The sequence below is a fragment of the Clarias gariepinus genome, chromosome 14 (genome assembly GCF_024256425.1).
Source record: "Clarias gariepinus isolate MV-2021 ecotype Netherlands chromosome 14, CGAR_prim_01v2, whole genome shotgun sequence".
In the NCBI taxonomy this organism is placed as follows: Eukaryota; Metazoa; Chordata; class Actinopteri; order Siluriformes; family Clariidae; genus Clarias; species Clarias gariepinus.
The window spans coordinates 18,097,634-18,117,608 of record NC_071113.1 but is presented as its reverse complement, the minus strand read 5'-3'; the positions used below and the strand labels follow the sequence as shown (position 1 = coordinate 18,117,608).

The 19,975-nt window shown below is 42.3% G+C and overlaps 1 protein-coding gene across 1 annotated transcript; it reads right to left on the bottom strand.

The window, feature by feature from the left end:
• Nucleotides 1-1,550: 1,550 nt before the first annotated feature.
• kctd2 (potassium channel tetramerization domain containing 2) lies at nucleotides 1,551-18,828 on the bottom strand. The gene is made up of 6 exons (XM_053511932.1): nucleotides 18,158-18,828; nucleotides 17,199-17,307; nucleotides 13,347-13,438; nucleotides 12,811-12,906; nucleotides 12,190-12,315; nucleotides 1,551-2,934 (listed from the first exon to the last, which is right to left on the bottom strand). Exons 1-6 carry the CDS (start codon nucleotides 18,503-18,505, stop codon nucleotides 2,905-2,907), a joined length of 801 nt encoding a protein of 266 aa, XP_053367907.1. The 5' UTR covers nucleotides 18,506-18,828; the 3' UTR covers nucleotides 1,551-2,904.
• Between the last annotated feature and the right edge of the window lie 1,147 nt (nucleotides 18,829-19,975).

The following is a 19,975-nucleotide window of genomic DNA, read 5'->3' as shown; positions in this document are numbered from 1 at the left end:
AGCCCCCCTCCCTCCCCACAAATTAACAGAACACCAAGTAACAAGATTTTTTTTTTTCCTTCTGTAGAAAACAACTTTTTGCCTCTGTTTAAACACAAACAAATAGCAAGGGAAAATGGAGATGAAAAAAATATAAATGTATAATTCAGTTTGCGTACATGCTCCAATGTGGTTATGATACACAAATTGTATAAAATCACCCCATCAAGTAGGATGATGTTCCATAATTATTTTATAAATTACCTAAAGTAAAGTGGCGTGATATCTCTCTATGTCTCTGCTGTCTAACAGGATGCGCAAGACACAGACATAATTAAAGTGCAAGTAAAACTTTGAGGATGCAAACAATGATTCCTTAGGATGTATGGATTACTTTAAAAAATACTAAACGAGGTACAGTGGCACAATGAAAATGTGAATTTAAAAACATCTAAATACATACAATATGTGAAACAAGGGACCATTTTACACCCAACTTAGCTTGGCATTTGTGTTAAAAACCTGTATGGAGAATGCTGTACATAACGTTAGACAATGACAGTTATAGAAAGGGCATGTGTATATTACAAAGTGCAGACAAAGCTGATTTTGCCTCGATTATGTTCAAAAATGGCCAAAATAGACAGCACATCCCATCCCTTATTTTGCATGAGTCATTAAACAAATTGGTGAAGATCAAATCTTACTTTCATGCAGTGGGGAGATCTACGTATAGCTCAGATTCTCAACCTTGAAAAATAAACAGCTATGACTAAACAAAAAGAAACGCTCCATGGGGAGCATTTTATCAACTCAGGACATGCAATTTAGGACAAATCCTTAGTTTTGGTGCCCAAACCCCAGCCACTGGATGCAGTGCCGGTCCCAAGCCCGGGTAAAATAGGAGGGTTGCAGGAAAGGCATCTACTGTTTCAACCCCTTGCCGGGGGCAGCCGAAAGATACAGTAACAACCTTAGTTTTAAAATACAAGAAGGGATAAGAAACATTTCTACTATGCTATCTAGATTTGCCTTGGAGTTACCTTTAAGACAAAAATTAGCTTTGAAAACAAATCTTAGTGAAAGTTTAAACACCATATTTTTGGCAACCTTTTGCCCAATTTACATTTTAAAGCAAGGGGGTATTATCAATATAAATGTGCGCTTGAGACCAAAAATTTCACATTGGCATGCTGCCTGTGACAGCCATCAGCTGCTTTTCAACGGACATAAATAACAAACAACAAAGCATGCAGTTTTACATTCTATGTGATACTGAACAAGGAGCTTATGTTAAAATACTGTCAAAAGATCATTAAGCACACTTGTTCCTAGCAGATAACTTTTAAGGGTGTGTAATTTGATTTAGAAAGCTAGTCTTAAGTGCCTAAATATCAAACAATGAATTCAGTGTAAAACATGACCAAATACTGGCTCTGATGTCAAAATATGAAAGAAGCACAGTTTACCTGAAGTAATAGAATAGATTTTTGACATGAGGGCGAGCATCTTAATCCATGTAAAATAGAGCCCTTAACATTCACTGCTATTCCACTATAACTTAATTTACATTTTCCTTTTTTTTTTTTTTTTTTAAATATGACATAGAAACAGTTAAACAGCCAAAATAGAGTTAAAGATAGACTATGGAGTGTTAGAGCTGAACTTAATAAGTTAAATAAAAAAAAAATCATTTTACACAACAGAGTTCTGCTGTTACTCAAATCTTTTGAGCATGTTGCCTATCAACAGTCTGATGGAGCTCATTTGTGACAAGACAAAGAACTGATGCACTTATATAAACAGAAACAAAACTATTCTTGAGAAATCGAGATAAAAGATAAGACAATGGAGTGTCCAGTTTTCCAGTCACGTACGGATAGTCAGAGGGGAAACAACAAAAAAATGTTCCATACAGGTGACGAGAAACTGGACAAAGTAGACTAGGAGCATGGCCGATTCTTCTTGGAGTGTGAGCTTCCCCAATCAAATGTGACTTTTATAAAGCACAAACAACGTTTATGACAACCTTTCCTGTAATACACCCATATACGTGATCTTTACACACCCATAACAATGCACGTTCATTTTTGATGTGTCCATGTTAAGAGGGGTAAATTAAAACCTCTGGCATGGCCTGGAACATCCAATACCTGTCAATGAATGCAGGTGGGGCAAACAGGAACAAGGAAATTATATGATACTCTACAAACTAAAAAAAAAAAAGAAAAAAGAAAAACGGGCTCTGCATGTTCAAAGGCCAAGCCAGGCTGCGGTAGACACTGAAATGATAACGAGTGAGTGTTGCTGCTGATATTCACTCATACACTCGCTCCGTTGTACACAGTGAGTCAATGTGCTTGCTATGAAAAGGGTGTAGGGGGCAAACAATTCTGTCCTGTCTACTATGTTTTTGCACCCCTGGAAGTCCTGAGGAAATTCTGATGATGAAAACACAGCCTAGCTGACCAGGGCACAGGCATTCCTTGTAACTAGCATGCCAGCAATGACAGAGTCTATAGATGATTATAACGAGAATATGTAGGCGATAAATGATCATGTTCCGAGGCATTGTGGATGACTACATTAGCTGTTATAGTGAGACACCTCGAGAATCTTACTTGGACTCCTCCCTAGCCATCTTGAGTCCCCGCATCACCATCGATCAACTAACTTAGTATTTGAATATTTTTGATAACAGCGGTGACCTCAAGTAATGTGCTGGATGGGCGATGTTGCAGCACTGCAGGGAGGGGGGACACCCCCACTGTGGAAAGGCACAAGGGAGGAGGATGATAGAAGGGCAGCCATGTGAGCTGATGGAGTCAGCTGTATGGTTTAGGAGGAGAGACTGGAGAGGACAGGAGAGGACAGGAGAGGAGAGGGGATAGGGAGATCTGTGTCAGCACAGGTAAGAAGGTCTCCTCACATCCGGGAACCTCGCTCCTGAAGGATCTGTGTAAAGGAGGTAAAAAATAAAATAAATTAAACCCATTTACATGATGATTCCTTAATTTCCCCTGTTTTCTACTGGCTTATTTATTCACTCATAAATAATATCCTTAACCTTAATAATGGCTTCATGTGCATTATGCAGTGCTGGTATTATAAGTATTAAAGCTATCCAAATCAAATATCTTCTGAGCAGCCGAACAATAGGTTACTTGCGTAACCCCGGTTCTCTGATAGCATTAAGTGAGGTGTCTCACTATGGGATACGCCCCTTCCGCGTATTCCTCAGAAGCCCTATTACACTACGCCAGCCCCAATTGGCTGGCAGACGTGACGTTGTGTCTGGGAGTGGCCTCCCCCCCCTCCGTATAAAAGGAGCAGCACAACGTCACTTCGCTATTCAAAACAAGCAACCTCTTCCTCGCTTCACACAGCAAGGAGGGTCATCTGGTGAGACACCTCACTTAATGCTATCAGAGAACCGGGGTTACGCAAGTAACCTATTCTCTTTCAAGCATACGTTTCGGTGTCTCACTATGGGATATCCTAACTCCCGTATTTTCAGATAGCCTGTCTTGAAGTCTTCTGCCAACCATACCCAAAGCATTCAGGGCTGAACGAGTTTAGTTTTTAGATTCTGTCCCTACGCTCAGTACTGCATGAGCTAAAGTCTGAGCTGTAACATCCAGTTTGTAAAATCTGGCAAATGTGTGCGGAGATGACCAGCTCGCCGCTTCACATATATCCTGTAATGTGATTCCCTTAAAAAGAGCCCAGGAACTTGACATTCCCCTTGTTGAGTGCGCGCGTAAGCCAGTTGGGGGTTCTAGACCCTTGCTGGAATATGCCAACGAAATCGCCTCCACTATCCAATGTGATAAACGCTGCTTAGTGATCGGCTTCCCTGTACGAGGTTTTATCCAAGAAACGAACAGCTGATCACTCTCCCTTAGACCTCTGGTCCGCTCTGTATAGATGCGCAGAGCGCGCACTGGGCACAGCGTATTTAACTTTTGCTGCTCTGATGAAGCAAAAGGAGGTGGATGGAAGGCCCTTAACTCAAAAGGGTTTATCACATTAATGACTTTACGCATGAATGCCGGGTTAGGTTTCATAATTACTCCTGCATCCCCGGACATGAACTGTAAGCATGCTGGATGCACAGAAAGAGCATGAATCTCACTCACGCGCTTCGCTGAGACCAAAGCTATTAATAGTGCAGTCTTAAAAGACAGTGCCTTGAAATCAACCTTGTCTAGTGGTTCAAATGGGGACATAGACAATGCATCAAGCACCAACCCCAAATCCCATGATGGGGTAAGTGGTTTAGAGACCGGCAGGGCGCGGCGCGCGCCCTTCATGAATCTGCATATCAAAGGATGTTGTCCCACTGTTTTATCATCAAAACCAATGTGACAAGCAGATATAGCAGCCAGAAACACTTTTATGGTTGAGAACGCTTTGCCTTTGTCTATCATTTCCTGAAGGAATGAAAGAACCACTGCCACTGAACACTGAAAAGGAATCTCGTGTCTAGTTGCGCACCAGCGCTCGAATACATTCCATTTACAGTCATAAAGAGATCTAGTTGATGCCGCCCTGGCATTCTGTATGGTTTTGATAACACTGTCGGGTAGACCAGTTTTACTTAAATTGGACCACTCACAGGCCAGGACCATAGTGCCAGCCGTTCCGGATGAGGATGGAAGATTTCCCCCTCCTCTCTGCGCTGCGGGAGAGACCACGGTTCGTCGTACAGCATATGTATAATCTCTGCAAGCCAGTGTTTCCCCGGCCATCTCGGGGCTATTAGTATTAGTCTCATACCTTCCTCCCTTACTCTGCAGAGTGTTGGTGATATGAGCGCTATCGGTGGGAATGCGTATAGAAGAGTGCGAGGCCACTCGTGTGCTAGCGCGTCTATTCCCAGGGGCGCGCTCTGGTCCTTCAGGGAAAAGAACAGGTGACATTGGGCATTGTCTTGGGACGCGAACAGATCCACTGTCGCTCTGCCATACATGCTCCAGATCTGTTCGATCACTTCGCTGTTCAGTTTCCACTCCCCGTAGAGGGGATTTCCCCTGGACAGCAGATCCGCGCCCCGATTCATCACACCCTGTACGTGTGTCGCTCTCAGGGATAGAAGGTTGACACTGCTTATAAGATCAGTCTGCGTGCTAACGTGTGCAGAAGGAGTGATCTGAGGCCTCCCTGACGATTTATGTAGGCTACAACTGTCGTGTTGTCCGTTCTCACAAGAACATGTTCTCCTTTCAGAAAAGGAAGAAAATGCTTTAGCGTCAGAAAAACAGCTAGCATTTCTAGATAGTTTATGTGAAGATTGGTCAAATGCTGACCCCATCTCCCATTCACTATTCTGCCCTCGTGAATGCCCCCCCCAACCGGACAGCGACGCGTCCGTCGTTATTATCTTCCTGTGCCGAACTACACCCATGGATACCCCTTGAGTCAGGAAATTCGGGTGTTTCCACTGGCGCAGTGCTAGAACTGCCTCTGACATCACTCTTACCCTTTTCTGTGAGTGACGTACCGGGTCCAGCCCTTGGGACGCTACCCAGCGCTGGAATTCCCTCATATGTAGTCTCTCTAACGGGATAACTATCAGGGCTGAGGCCATCAGTCCTAATAATCTGAGGCATGTACGAAAGGAAACCTTGTTTCCCCTCTGAAAGTGGGTGATGCAACAGGTGAATCTTTTCATCCTGTCTGCCGATAGTCGCGCCCTGAAGTTCACTGAGTCCAGCGACAGTCCCAGATACATTATGGACCGTGTGGGAGTTAAAACACTCTTTTCTGTGTTCAATTTTAGCCCCAGTTTCTGTATATGTTCCAGAAGTATCGCTGTGTGCTCTCTCGCTTCTTGTTCCGAGCGAGCTGTCACAAGCCAATCGTCTATGTAAGTAGTGAGACAAATGCCTTTCTCCCTGAGCGGGGTAAGAGCCGCTTCTGTACATTTTATAAATACTCTGGGGCTGAGGGACAAGCGGAATGGTAGCACCAGATATTCGTATACCACACCAAGGAAGGCAAATCTCAGAAACTTCCTGTGTGGTGGGTATATCTTTATGTGAAAATATGCGTCCTTCAGATCGATTGATGTGAACCAATCTCCCTGGCGCACCATTTGTAGGAGTGTAGAATGCATGAGCATTCTGAATTTGTATCTCCTTAGGTATACGTTCAGCGCACGTAGATCTAGTATTGGGCGGAGGGCTTGGGTTCCCTTCTTTGGAACGAGAAAATATCTTGAGTAAAACCCGCTGTGGCTCTCCTCTGGTGGAACCACTCTTATTGCCCTCTTGTTCAACAGAGAGGAAATCTCCTCCTGAAGGACATGCTTCAACTCCCCCCTCACCTGGGAATGAATTATCCCTTTGAATTTTGGAGGGGAAGTTGCGAATTGCAGTCTGTACCCAAATTGTATTGTCTTTAATACCCAGCGGGACTGCGTGCATTCTTGCCAGCTGCGTATCTGCAGTGTTCTGACGCCCTCGCGCGGCTGAGTCACGGACGGTTCTGTGGTCTGTACTGCGCATTCGCGGGCACTTAGCGCTTTGACAGAGTCTGTGAGATCCATCACCTCTGTGAGAGCGACAGCTCCCCGAGGTGACGTTATATTTTGATTCATTGATATGTTTTGCAACATTTTTTGGGGAGATATATTTTTTTATATTTTTTGGGGGTTCAGTAAAAGCTTTATTGGGGTTTGAACGTGAGACATGCGTGTGATACATTGATGTATGTACACCGCTGCACCGTTCCTCTTTCGCTTCACTGTCTTGCCCCTGGCCCACCCAGGCTCTCCCCTCCACACAGAACAACTTTGGACCTCTGAACTTGTCCTTTTCAACTTTTGTGGGTCGGGAACTAGCGAACTGGGGGGCTGTTGGTTCCCTTCCCGAGGAAAGACCCCATCAAACGGCCTTCTTCTTCCTCCTCACTCCCTGAAGATGGGGTTGAGGATGAGGATGGGGTTAAGGAGCAGGCTGTGCCGTCTGAGTTGCCGCTGGCGGATAATTTCTTCTCTGCCAGGGAGATCCGCCTTGGCCAGCTGAACTTGTGTTCGGCCTCTGCCGTTTGGGGATGCGATAACTGGGGGAAGGGCGGGCTGTAACCTGTGCGAAGGTCTGCCTAAGTGGCGGGGGGGGGGTGCCGCCTGTGCCTTCTTGGGCATACAGAGCTGTAGCGCCTCGTCATCCCTCTTTTTCTCCTCACATCTCTTTTGCATCAAGGTGAGAGCCGAGCCGAAGATTCCGTCGGCCACCACTGGTGCATCCAAGATAGATTCTTTCTCTCTGTCGGAAAAACAGCTAGCATTTCTAGATAGTTTATGTGAAGATTGGTCAAATGCTGACCCCATCTCCCATTCACTATTCTGCCCTTGTGAATGCCCCCCCAACCGGACAGCGACGCGTCCGTCGTTATTATCTTCCTGTGCCGAACTACACCCATGGATACCCCTTGAGTCAGGAAATTCGGGTGTTTCCACTGGCGCAGTGCTAGAACTGCCTCTGACGTCACTCTTACCCTTTTCTGCCAAGTTGAGCCACCGGCCTTTCTCCTGAATGACCATCGTGGCCATTGCTTTTCCTGCGGCTTGTACCGCGCACCTCTGAAGCCTCAGAGAGAGATCTGTCACTATACAGATCTCCTCCCACTGTGTCTGACCTGGTGTGGCCGAGGCTTCGTCCTGCAGCTCCGCTTGGTACGCGGGCAGCAGAGAGGTCGCGTTTAGAGCTCTGACGCAGAGCGCGACTGCTTTGTATGCGCGTTTCCGACTGGAAGCGCTCCGTTTTCGACGGCAACGACGGATTTGCAGCCGCCGTGTGTCTCGGGAGCAAGTGCGCAGCCACTAACCGTTCCATGGGGGGCATCCTGAAAAGTCCCTCTCTTTCCATGCCCTCCACGTCAAGTGCAGATCCCCCCTGCACTGGCGTCTTGCTTGTAAACGGTTTTTCCTTCCATGTCACCGCGAGCTCCTCCAGGAGCTCTGGGAAGACTGGAAGGAGCTGCCGTGCCGCCCGTTTCGCTCTCGGCAGCCTCTTACCTTCATAGCGAGACTTTGCAGTCTCTGCCACTACAGTCGGCCACTGAATATTCAGCTTTTCCGCGGCGCGTTTGCACACGTCCTGCAGGTCGACGCTCAGGAGCGGGGATGGGGCCCCGTCCATAGCTTCAGCGGCTCCTGTCGCGGCAAGAGGCTGTGCTGAGTGCACGGGTGGAAGAAAAGGGGAGTCCTCGAGATTCTCCTCTTCCTCAGAAAGGAGAAAGTCGGACTCACCCTCTTCCTCGAAGTCTAGCGCGCCTTCCTCTTCGTCAGTGCTGAGCACACTGGGTAGAGGGGCGCAGACGTCGAGCTGTTCACCCCAGGATAAGGCTGCCGTGGTGGGCAGCTCCACAGGGATGGATACCTGTGGGGTGGCAGCTGGAGTGGGGCTAGGTGAGAGGAGTGGGTCGAGGCCCGACAGGCTAGCTTGGCGCGCTAGCCTGCGACGAAGGCTCTTCGCGGTGAAGCGTGCGCAGTGTTCGCATGAACCGGGGTTGTCTAGCGCTAGTTGCGCATGTTTCAGCCCAAGACACGACGAGCAGACCTGGTGTGTGTCTTTGCTCGAAATCTTGTTCCCACAAACACAAATACGCACGTCTCCTCCCTCTCTAGCCTTGGCGGTCTGCGTTGCTGCAGCCATATTGTTTTTTAAAACGGTCCTAGAATCGACTGGAGTGTCAATAAAAGGAGCTAGGCTGTGGTGACCAGTCGTTTCGAAAGATAGGCTTCTGGTGTGAAGCGAGAAGAGGTTTTCGAATAGCGAAGTGACGTTGTGCTGCTCCTTTTATACGGGGGGGGGGGGAGGCCACTCCCAGACACAACGTCACGTCTGCCAGCCAATTGGGGCTGGCGTAGTGTAATAGGGCTTCTGAGGAATACGCGGAAGGGGCGTATCCCATAGTGAGACACTGAAACGTATGCTTGAAAGAGAACTGTTTTTTAGTAATAAACAAGAAATAAAATCAGCTGGTTAATTAACATAGCACATATTGAGAACGGATCAATAGGGATATATGCACGAAAATTTGATGAGATAGAGGTTTGGTTGAATCTACAGTGGTTGGAACAGCAAAAAAAAAAAAAAAAAAAAAAAAAAAAAATTACTCTACCTTGACATCGCTGGGCAACATTATTTACTAGAGGACCTAAAATCATAGACTACTATTATAACATATTGGCTGCAGATCAGGCGCAATGTGCTAGTCAGTTGATTCCACATGTATTTTCACTTAATCACTGATATGCGCTGGGTAAGACAGTTTCAGATCACAATTATTGAACATGTTTGGATGGAATACTGTTTATCATAGACTACACATTTGATTTTCATGTGGTATTGTACGCATTACTTCCCTTCTTTTAAACAAAAATGGATTGGTGGAAAAGGGTACTAAGGGTACCCAAAGTATTTGAAAAATTTTATTAAACTCTGGGGTCTGCCTTAGCTTGAGTTTTGTTATGAGAAATAATGCAATCCAGAATAACTGATTTATAGCCAGTGTGGGTTACAGAGAATGTCCTGAGTTGACCCTGCTGATGTGAGTTGTCCTTCCTTATCTGGTTGTCCAAACGGATCACCAAACCTTTAGATTATATTTGGCTTTGCTATACTATCACCAAACATTAACTCTTGCTATGTTTTACAAAATATCAGTTGTTTTTATGCATACTGAAAGGATGAAAACAACTAAACGTTGGCTCAAGTAAACCCATTTACATGATGATTCCTTAATTTCCCCTGTTTTCTACTGGCTTATTTATTCACTCATAAATAATATCCTTAACCTTAATAATGGCTTTATGTGCATTATGCAGTGCTGGTACTGTAAGTATCAAAGCTATCCAAATCAAATATCTTCTGAGCAGCCGAACTGTTCTTTTAGTAATAAACACAATTTTATTAGAATTTTTTAATGAATCCAATATACACCATATTGCCAAAAGTATTCGCTCACCTGCCTTCACATACACATGAACATGAGTAACATCCAATTCTTAATCCATAGGGTTTAATCTGATGTTGGCCCTTATCCACTGCAGTTATAAAATCTTCGACTCTTCTGGTAAGGCTTTCCACTAGGTTTAGTTCTAGTGTATTTTTTACCTTTCCTTCAGAAGAGCATTTGTAAGGTCAGACACTGATGTTAGACGAGAAGGCCTGGCTCACAGTCTCCGCTTTAATTTATCCCAAAGGTGTTTTACTGGGTTGAGGTCAGGATTTTGTGCAGGCCAATTAAGATCTTTCACACCAAACTCGCTCATCCATGTCCTTATGGACCTTGCTTTGTGCACTGGTGCATAGGCATCTTGGAACAGAAGGTTTCCACAAAGTCAGAAGCATGATATTGTCTAAAATGTCTTCGTATGCCGAAGCATTAGGAATTCCTTCCACTGGAACGAAGGAGACAAACCAACTTCTGAAAAACAACCCCACACGATAACCCCCCTCTCCGTCAAACTATACACTTGCACAATGCAGTCAAACCATTACTGTTCTCCTGGCAACCGCCAAACCCTGACTCTCCCATCTGATTGCCAGACAGAAGCGTGATTCGTCACTCCAGAGAACATGTCTCCACTGCTCTAGAGTCTAGTGGCGGCGTGCTATACACCAGTACATCCAATAATTTGCATTGCATCTGCTCAGCCATGGAAACCCATTCCGTGAAGCTCTCTACACACTGTTTTTCAGCTAACCTGATGGCCGCAAGTTTGGAGGTCTGTAGCTTTTGACTGTGCAAAAAGTCGGTGACCTCAGCATCCGCTGATCCCGCTTCATGATTTTACATGGCCTACCACTTCATGGCTGAGTTGCCATCATTCCCAATCGCTTCCACTTTGTTATAAGGTCACTAACAGCTGGCTGTGGAATATTCAGTAGCGAGGAAATTTCATGACTGGCCTTATTTCACAGGTGGCATCCTATCATGCTACCAGGCAGAAATTCACTGAGAGTGACACATTCTTTCACAAATTATTGTAGAAGCGGTCTGCATGCCAAGGTGCTTGACTTTATACATCTGTAACCAGGGAAATGATTGGAACACCTGAATTCATTGATTTACATGGGCGAGTGAATGCTTTTGGCAATATAGTATATATTTTGATTGTTGTGCATCAAGGATCAGGTGAGCATGCTTTCAGCTTAGATCAAAAGCTCTAGGGGACGGTCTCAGAAGTCGATTCCTCATTTCTAGGCATCGCAAACTACGAGGGGTGCTCAAGTCAAACCAGGACTATTGAATGCACAGAAAAACAGAACACAATTAGGACAGTAAAAACTAAAACCTTTATTTCTCTACAGAATCTGTTGCTACACTATTGCCCCTTTTTTCACCCAGCATTTTACTAGGGTCTTGGATAACATCAAGGTAGAACTTCACGTCTGAAACAATGGCCTACCAGTAACTCTTTTAATGGCCCATACATGTGGAAATAGCTAGAAGCGAGGTTAGGAGGTCACAAGGGGGATGTGACAATAACTCCCAACAGAGTTTCTGTAACGTGCAAGTGGTGTTGGTGAATGTTTTGCGACCCGCCGATTTTCAGCGATCCACTCGCTGAAAATTCACAGGAATGACTGCAGTGGGTTCCGAGCCACCTCAAACAGGACCTTTATTTATGGACGTACAACCATCTTTAAAAGGTTTGCACCATTTAAATGGTTTAATGCAGCTAAAAGTCTCATCACTGTCCTGTGCTTGAAGTATTCTGTACATGTCAATTGTCTTAATGTCCAATTGTCATTTCATCACAAGTCCCAGTTTGCTTTGAACTCACCTCATAGGAGTCAAACCCAAATCTTTGGAGATGATTCCACACAACAAAAATGATTCAGAATACCAGATATTTATGTTTGAATGTTTAATTTTGGAGAAGAGGGAAAAAAACAAAAAAACATGGTCAATGTGAGTACTTGGTAATATTTTCATGCCATGACAGACTGTCTGATGATAGACTGTAATGTTGTATTGTAACCAGGTACGTTAGTTAATCAAGTCTAGTGGTATAAGTTAACTAAAAGCTGGAAAGGAATTAATTCTGCTTATTTATAAACTGCAAGAAGTAAATAATTAAACTAAACATACAAATATGTACATTAGCTATTATAAAGAGTAGCATTTGCTGCAGCCTTAATCAAAATGTAAAAATAATTTAAAATATATATATAACTTTGACTTTGATCTCACCTTTGCCTTCTCAGTTGGCTCAATAACAATCCCATTTGTGGAATTATTGAGTTCCCGGGAAACCACACACAGAAACTCTGCTTGGTCCTCATTTCCATAGTTGTAAGAGGAGCCGATGCTTATAAGCTACAAGAAAAAAGGTAATCAAACTCAAGATCTCGTGAATTTTTCTGCATGAATACAAGCAGTTGACTAGCACAAGCAAATGCTGGAACACAAACAGTTCATTTTATCTGCAAGAACAGACAAAGACTGATTTACGTAATACAAGCTTAAAATCCGAAAAGCAACGCTAAAAGGCTTAGAAGAGCTTTGCAGTCCTTCATACTGGGTGAATAGATGACTAGCTCTCTGTTCAAGCATTTATCTAATTAAAGCACAATTCACTTAGGCTGAAATTACAGCTGTGGATTTCCACTGAGTAAATGCCATTTCCAAGGGAATAAAGGTGAAATGCTGAGAAAACTACAAATAAAAGGTTAACAACCCTACTTACTGAATGAGGGGCTATATATTCAGAATGGCAATGGGCTCTTCTGAGTGACCTGCACTCTGGCTAAACAGGTCCACACACAAACACACACTAATCAAAGGGTTGGGAAGACACAAAGGCTAGCTCACCTGCTCAAACTTCCATCCATCAGACATTGTGGAGACCATCTGAGTGAGTTCTTCTTCCTGGCACTGAAGCACACGATACACATGTTTCACTGGGCCCTGGAATTAAAAAAATGAAAAACATTATGAAGACCGTTTTACAAACCACACTCTATATAGAAAAAAGATATTATGTGGCTTATCTATTATCTTATATCGTATTATCTTATACGTTACAAATAAAAAATATGCAGTCATACACCAAAATAGAAGAAAAAAACAAAACAAAAATAAATACAGTACATGTATAATATTATATTCTGTTTGTTTGGGTTTTGTGCCCTTACTAGTTCCGCATTCTGCTGATTAGGAAAATAATTCTGTAATTCACACTGAGATTAATAAAGATAGGTCTTGCCATTTATCTTAAAGACCTGATGGTGCAATTTTTAAAATTCTAACTCCAATGCCAGCTCTGCAACTTAATCCACTTTCTCAGCTGACCTGCCAGGAAACAAGCTCACAAAAGCACCCGTCAGCCTGGCTTCATTCTTACACACCTGAGACGTCCTGTTCTCATTGTCTCGTATCCTCTCCTTCACCAGCCTCACCAATGACGCAATGTTGTAAAATTCAGCTTCTTCTAGAACACCTGCAGGAGCAACAACAGACAACAATGTAAGGGTTTTTTTCTGTAATCTAAGAAGTGGTCGAATACTACCACACACAATCTTTCACTCGCTCCTTAAATTTAAAGGAAGCATCTTGCAATTAGCAAAACTCGTCAGCCACATGGTTCGTAGATCATTAAAAGTTTACTGTGCCCAAAGTAAAATGATGCATTAAAATGTTCAGACCCAAAATCATTAAAATAATTTATTTTTAATTAATAAAAGCATGTTATAGTCCAACTACAAGGTTTATAATGTTTAAAATCTTTCTATAGGAACAGCTAACTCATACAAACTTGTATGCAGAATGGCAATCCAAATGTCTTCTCTTTTTTTTTAATCCACGATATGGTCAAAGTTTCTATAAGGAAAAGATTTCTCCGGTGTCAAATAATCATAAGTTAAGATGTTTCTTCAAGTTGTCTAACATGACAAGAGTCTTCACGTTGGACAGCTTTATGCCCTTTCTCTAACATGACAAGCTTTTTTTTCTCTTATTACAGTAACTCTAAAAGAAAGATCTCTCAGAATTGAAAATGGCTGTTATAATTTACATCATTGTAACTGTTTTGCAAATATTTACATATACACACTGTAGTATATAAGTATATAAGTACAGTGGAACCTTGGATTACGAGTATAATTTGTTCCGGAAGCGGGCTCGTATTTCAAAACACTCGTAAACCAAATCGAATTTTTACATAAGTAATAATTAAAACTTAAATTATTCTTTCCACAGCCCAAAAAAAAACCAAATACATAAAAAATAATTACCACAAAATATAAAGTAAAAAAAAAAGGGAATCTACACTTTACCTTTAAAAAGCACAGATAAGTGTTTCCATTTGTGCACGCAGGCGATGGGTGTGTGTTTAGCTAAAGTAAGGAGCTGCTCCCCCTCTCCCCTTCTCGTCTTACACAGTTACCCTTTCTCCACTCCTATCACACACACAGGTGTGCGCGCACACACAATGAAAACACTGATTTATCGGAAAAATAAACAATAATTTTATTAAAATATTTTATTAATCAACAGGTTTTGGGATTTGTGGTTTGCCGCGAGTCGTGCAGGTGTTGGTTGTGGCTGCGGTTTCTCTGCTGTTGTGTCTTCTGTTGTTTTTTTTCTCTTTTTCTTCGGCAGGTGCGGAAGCAAATTTTGGTTGTATTCTATCCCCCCTCCCACCCCCCTCCCTTTTTTTTTTTTCTCTTTTCCCTTTTTTTTTTTTTTCCCTCAATTGTTTGTTTGTTTATTTATTTTTATTTCCTTTTTTTTTTTTTTTTTTTTTACTCTCTTCTCTTTTTTTGGTCCCCCGGTCTTGTCCGTTATAATATGGGAAAAAAACAAAAAAAAAAAAAAAAGAAAAATGGCTGTGAATGATGATAGAACAGCTACACATACACTCTGCTATGTGTTATCTGTGATACTGACAGGCCGGAAAAAAAAAAAAAAGGAAAAATAAACAAGAAATCTCTCTAATGACACTCGATTGAGCGACACACTAATGGAATTACTGCTGTAAAGTAAAAATAAAACAAATTAACCTGCACTTTACCTTTGAAAAGAATCACGACAGAGCAGTGTTTCTGTGTAGAGCAGAGGGAAAGCGTGTGTGTCTGTGAAGGCGAAAGTAGGAGTGGTCTGTGTGTGTGTGTGTGTGTGTGTGTGTGTGGCCAATGACGCGTGCGCACACAGACACCAGAAGCAGGCTGATGCAGAGAGAGATAATGGATTTTTAACCTCTTTAATTAGACTTGCTTTTGTTTTACACGCGCGCTGTACACACGCATACAGACACAAAATAAATAATTGTAAAAAATATGTTTTAGGCACACACATGTGGTCACAGTGTTATAGTAAACAGTACATGTGTGCACGGATGGTGATTATACCAGTAAGAGCAATGGAGATTTCATGCTGGTGGATCATAACCAGGTTGTAAGAACTGCTTCAAAATATCAAAAGAAGAAAAAGGAACAGGAGACAAAAAATAATAATAATAAAACAAATTTGGCAACCATAGCCCAAAAATATCCACTACAAAACTAAAAGTGGCAAAAAAGGACTCGGTAGTGAGTAGCACCACCGTTCCTGTTGATAACTTCAAACACTCGTTTCGGCATGCTCGACGCAATTGTTTTTAGGAAGCTGGTGGAAACATTGCTCCATGTGGTGAAGATAGCTTCATGAAGGGCATCCACAGTCTGGAACTGACGTCCATACATTCTCACAGGGATTTAGATCAGAGAAACACGCAGGATGGTCCAGAGGTGCAACCTTATGGTCCTGGAAGAAGTCCTTCGTCAGGCGGGCGTTGTGAACTGCAGCACTGTCCTGTTAAAAGACTCAGTCATTTCCACACAGACGAGGGCCCTTAGTCAAGAGGGATGCCTACTGCAACATGTCCACATAGCCAGCTGCTGTTTGAGCCCCTGCACAACCTAAAGCTCCATTTTCCCATTAAAGAAAAAGCACCCCAGATCATGATGGAGCTTTCTCCCTTTTCTCTATGCTGCGTAGAAAACATCTCTAGTGGGATCTCCATGTCATTCCAGTATCGTTGGAAGCCATCTAGACCATCCAGACATAATTTTTTTCTCGTTTAAGAATAAACCGTTCTTCCATTTTTCAATGTCCCATGTTTGGTGCTCCCTTGCAAATTCCAAACGGGCAAGTTTGTGGTGTGGGAGGAGACATGGCTTTCAAAAACGTTTTTTGTTCTTTTTGTTCATCCTCTCTCACAAATGCTGTCTTATGGTTATTGCGCTGCAGTCGCATCCAATAACCCAATGACCCTTTATTTGGGTCGAGGATCATTCTGCGTCTTTACAGACAGTGAAGTGTAGGTGACATTTTTTTGGGTTTAAAATTAGATTTTTTTTTTGTTCAATAACTTAGGATCATTCAATAACTTTAAAATGACCTCTTACCGAGTCCAACCTCAGCAGCAACGGCGCGTTGCGAGACCCCTTGCTTGTGCAGCTCAGCAATCCTACCCCGTTTAAAAACAGAAAGGCTTCTTGCTTTTGCCATCAGCCGATCATGACAGTGTAACAGTCTGAAGGACAATGACATTAAAGCCATATTTTAACTTATAAAGGCTATGGTCTTAAACTTTTAAACAATTGATGACCAACCTGTTTGAGTTTAAATGCAGTTTTCAATAAATTGTCTACTCTCTATATTTTGTCTCTTGCTCTTGTTTCTTTTTTTGGCATTTTGAAGAAGTACAGTACTTACAACCTGGTTATGATCCACCAGTGGAATACTTGTAATATTTTCCCTGCTCTTAAGATTTTGTTCAGGAGTGTATACTGTATATACATACAAAGCATGTATTGATATTTTTTAAAATATTGCTTTAATAAATAATGTTAAAATGCTGTGCTATAAGACAACAAATATTTTTTATGCGGTTATTGAAAAAAAAAATTGGGGGGCTAACTGTAACGTTACTTTGTGTTGGGTCATATTGGACCACCAGGTCATTAACTAATTCTCATATAACAGTCACGTCCAGTCATGTTTTACTACTTACTCAAGCAGAAAAGAATAGCTGAGTTTGCTTAACTGCTTTAAACAGATTTAAACAGAACAACACAAAAAATGTTTTGGAAAAAAAAAAAAAAAAAAAAAACACTTAATGCAGCCACCATTCCTGCCCTTTGTGTTCTCCCTACACAAAAAAGAAAACCCAGGGCACAATTTTATTACAATGTTTAAGGCACAAAACACAATCTCACCCTCCTCTGCAAGGTTCTTGTTGATGATCAGCTTTCCGTGCCTCAGATAATTTAAGATAGGACCAAAGTATGTGGGGTCTCTGTCAATCAAATAAGCTCCTGTCTCGTCCTGTGCAAAAAAACAACATAAGTTATGATCACAATATTCCACCTTATATTAAATACAACCAGTGACTATTTAAAGTGACTTAAAAACATGTCATGTTTGATGGTGTGCGTTCTCTATAGCAGCTGTTGTTTCATGCAAGTATGTTGCGTAATTTTTGTAGTACATTTACAAATTATGTTTGTAATAGCATTTAAATATACTAAAGCGACTGGATAGTTAAGGTGGTTCTCTGCACTGGGTTATATTTTCAGTTCAAGTCATTTCCTTACTCCTTGACCTAAATAGAGAAGAAGCGCAGGAGAGGAAGAAAGACCCAGAAGTGGGACAAGTTTAGCTAAATAGGTTGCATGCTGTAGAATAATGGGTTTTATTAATGGCTTCATAATAAAACCTCTTCATGAACATATACCTGCTCCATTTGTGATCCTGCACAATTTCAGCATTTGCTTAATGCATATCTTTACAATTTTTAATTGGAAATGTGAATCTCTAATCCAACCTGTAACCATTAAGTGGATAGTAAATGGATACTTTGATTGATCGATAGACTTTATATCTCAAAGGGAAATAGTAAATGTTACAGCATCCAAGTTACAGATTATTCAACAACATTTAAGCAACCAGGTGGAGAAGTATGTATTGGGGTGAAAATTTCACAATGAGAAAGTGGGCACAATTATTATTATTATTTTTATAATAATTTGTATAAGCACAAATATTCGTTCATGTCACTGACACAGATGCATGCATGTGTATACATATAAAACCTTCACAGCATATGGTTTACAACCCAGCCAGTAAAATCGGATAAAGTAAGCATGTCCTCAAGAGCAGGTTACTAAGAGCTCACCTTATCCGAGTCCAGATCAGGATCTTCCTGACATAACCGGTACAGAAAGGATTTGGGATCCCTGCATAAGGTTTGTTTGGTTGTGATGAAGTAGGTACCCCCGACGTTAAGCCGGACCCACCGCGACCCCGGTTTCTCTGTGGAGTCTGATGGGGATGTGGGGCTGCTCTTCATGGGGAAGCCGAACACGGCTCTGGACGCGGAAAGGCCCGGGCTGGCAGAACCGCTCCGAGCTGGAAGTACGAAGCTGGGCGACGGGAGGCGCATGCTAACGGAGCCGCGGGTCTCCCTGTGTTCGCTCTGCTCCATGATTCCTCCCGCGCTCGTTTCAATGTGTAACTCTGCCATGCTCTCCGAATGATAACCCGGTCCGTTTAATCAGCGAGTCCAGCACGTGGCTAACTGTCTCACCTCACTGCCAGATTATGTAAACAACCGCTTGCTAGGTGAACTAGCCTGCAAAAGAGACCTAAACTGCTTTTTCCTCTAATGAAGTCTCCGTCTGTAAGGCGCTGTGTAATGACACGGTCAGCTCTAAGCGCACTGATAACGGCGACTAAAGCGTTGTATTGTATTATTAACACTGCCGCGAGACAGCATAGTTTACAATTGATCCAAAACACGACATTGATCCACCTTGTTTATTCAATCGACTACTGCAAGAGCCCTAATATTATGTAGGAACTAAAAGATTTCTTTTCCGGGTCGCTGTAACGCCCACAAAATAAGAGCATAATAAAAGCCACGAAGCGCTTAAAGTGTAAAAAATAAACTCAACCCTCTCATTTTATAATAAACACATTTAACTACTCCCATATTAGACCCATCGTTTAAAATGTTACAGTAATAATCTGGCAATTTTTTTAGAGCCGTATATCACTTCTAGGGTCAGAACGCATTGTTTTTTCCCTTTCAGTTAATAAGGTTTAGATTAAACTACAGTAATTTGAGGTCCAGGGCCAGTCAATCAAGCTAAATACTATAAGAACTCAATCATAAATAGGACAATGGTGGGATGTGAGTTCCACCACTTTATCTCTTTGGTTATGATTCAGGGGTGTGAGGAGTTCCAGGGCTGCACAGATATAAGTCTTATTTTAATATAATTATAAAACGGTGCTCAGTGGTTAAGGCATTGGACTACAGTTCAGAAGATCCCAGGTTCAAACCCCACAACCACCAAGTTGCCACTGCTGGGCCCTTTAGCAAGGCCCTTAACCCTCAACTGCTCAGGTGTATAATGAGATTTTTTTTTTTTTAAATGTAAGTCGCTCTGGATAAGAGCGTCTGCCAAATGCCTAAATGCAAATATAAAAAACAACATATATTCCATGACCACAACTTACTGTGGTGTGGGAATAAGATACCATGCTCTTGCCGAAACTTATTATGTGGAGACAAAATAGTTTAATGCGTTGACACGAGATATTATGTTGTGGCCACAATTTAATAACCTCATAGCACTTAGCCTCTTGTAAGCTACAGGCAAATTTGAATTGATTTTATTAATAACTGTTAGTATTGATGTAGGATTACCTTTATTTACTCACTGAAGCTTAGCTAAGATACAGACCTCTCTGATTTAGGGGGTAGGGGAGGCGGGCACGACTTACTAATCAGAAGTCAAACGAGATACTTCTGATTTCTATCAAACTTCCACACAGCTAATGACATTTACACCCTACACCTGATAGTCAACCTCAGCAAGACAAAAATTGTCATCATCCAAACTTTTTCCAGCTTTCAGGAAACAAAACAATCATTAAAACTAGGTACACATGTAGCATTTTAAAAACTATACCTACCTCGGACTAACAA

Coding starts and splice junctions, on each gene's coding strand:
- kctd2 (XM_053511932.1), bottom strand. CDS start 18,505: ATGGCAGAGTTACACATTGAAACGAGCGCGGGAGGAATCATGGAGCAG. Junction 17,308..18,157: donor CTGATCTGGACTCGGATAAG/GTGAGCTCTTAG, acceptor TTTTTTGCACAG/GACGAGACAGGAGCTTATTT. Junction 12,316..12,810: donor ATGGATGGAAGTTTGAGCAG/GTGAGCTAGCCT, acceptor TTTTTCTTGTAG/CTTATAAGCATCGGCTCCTC.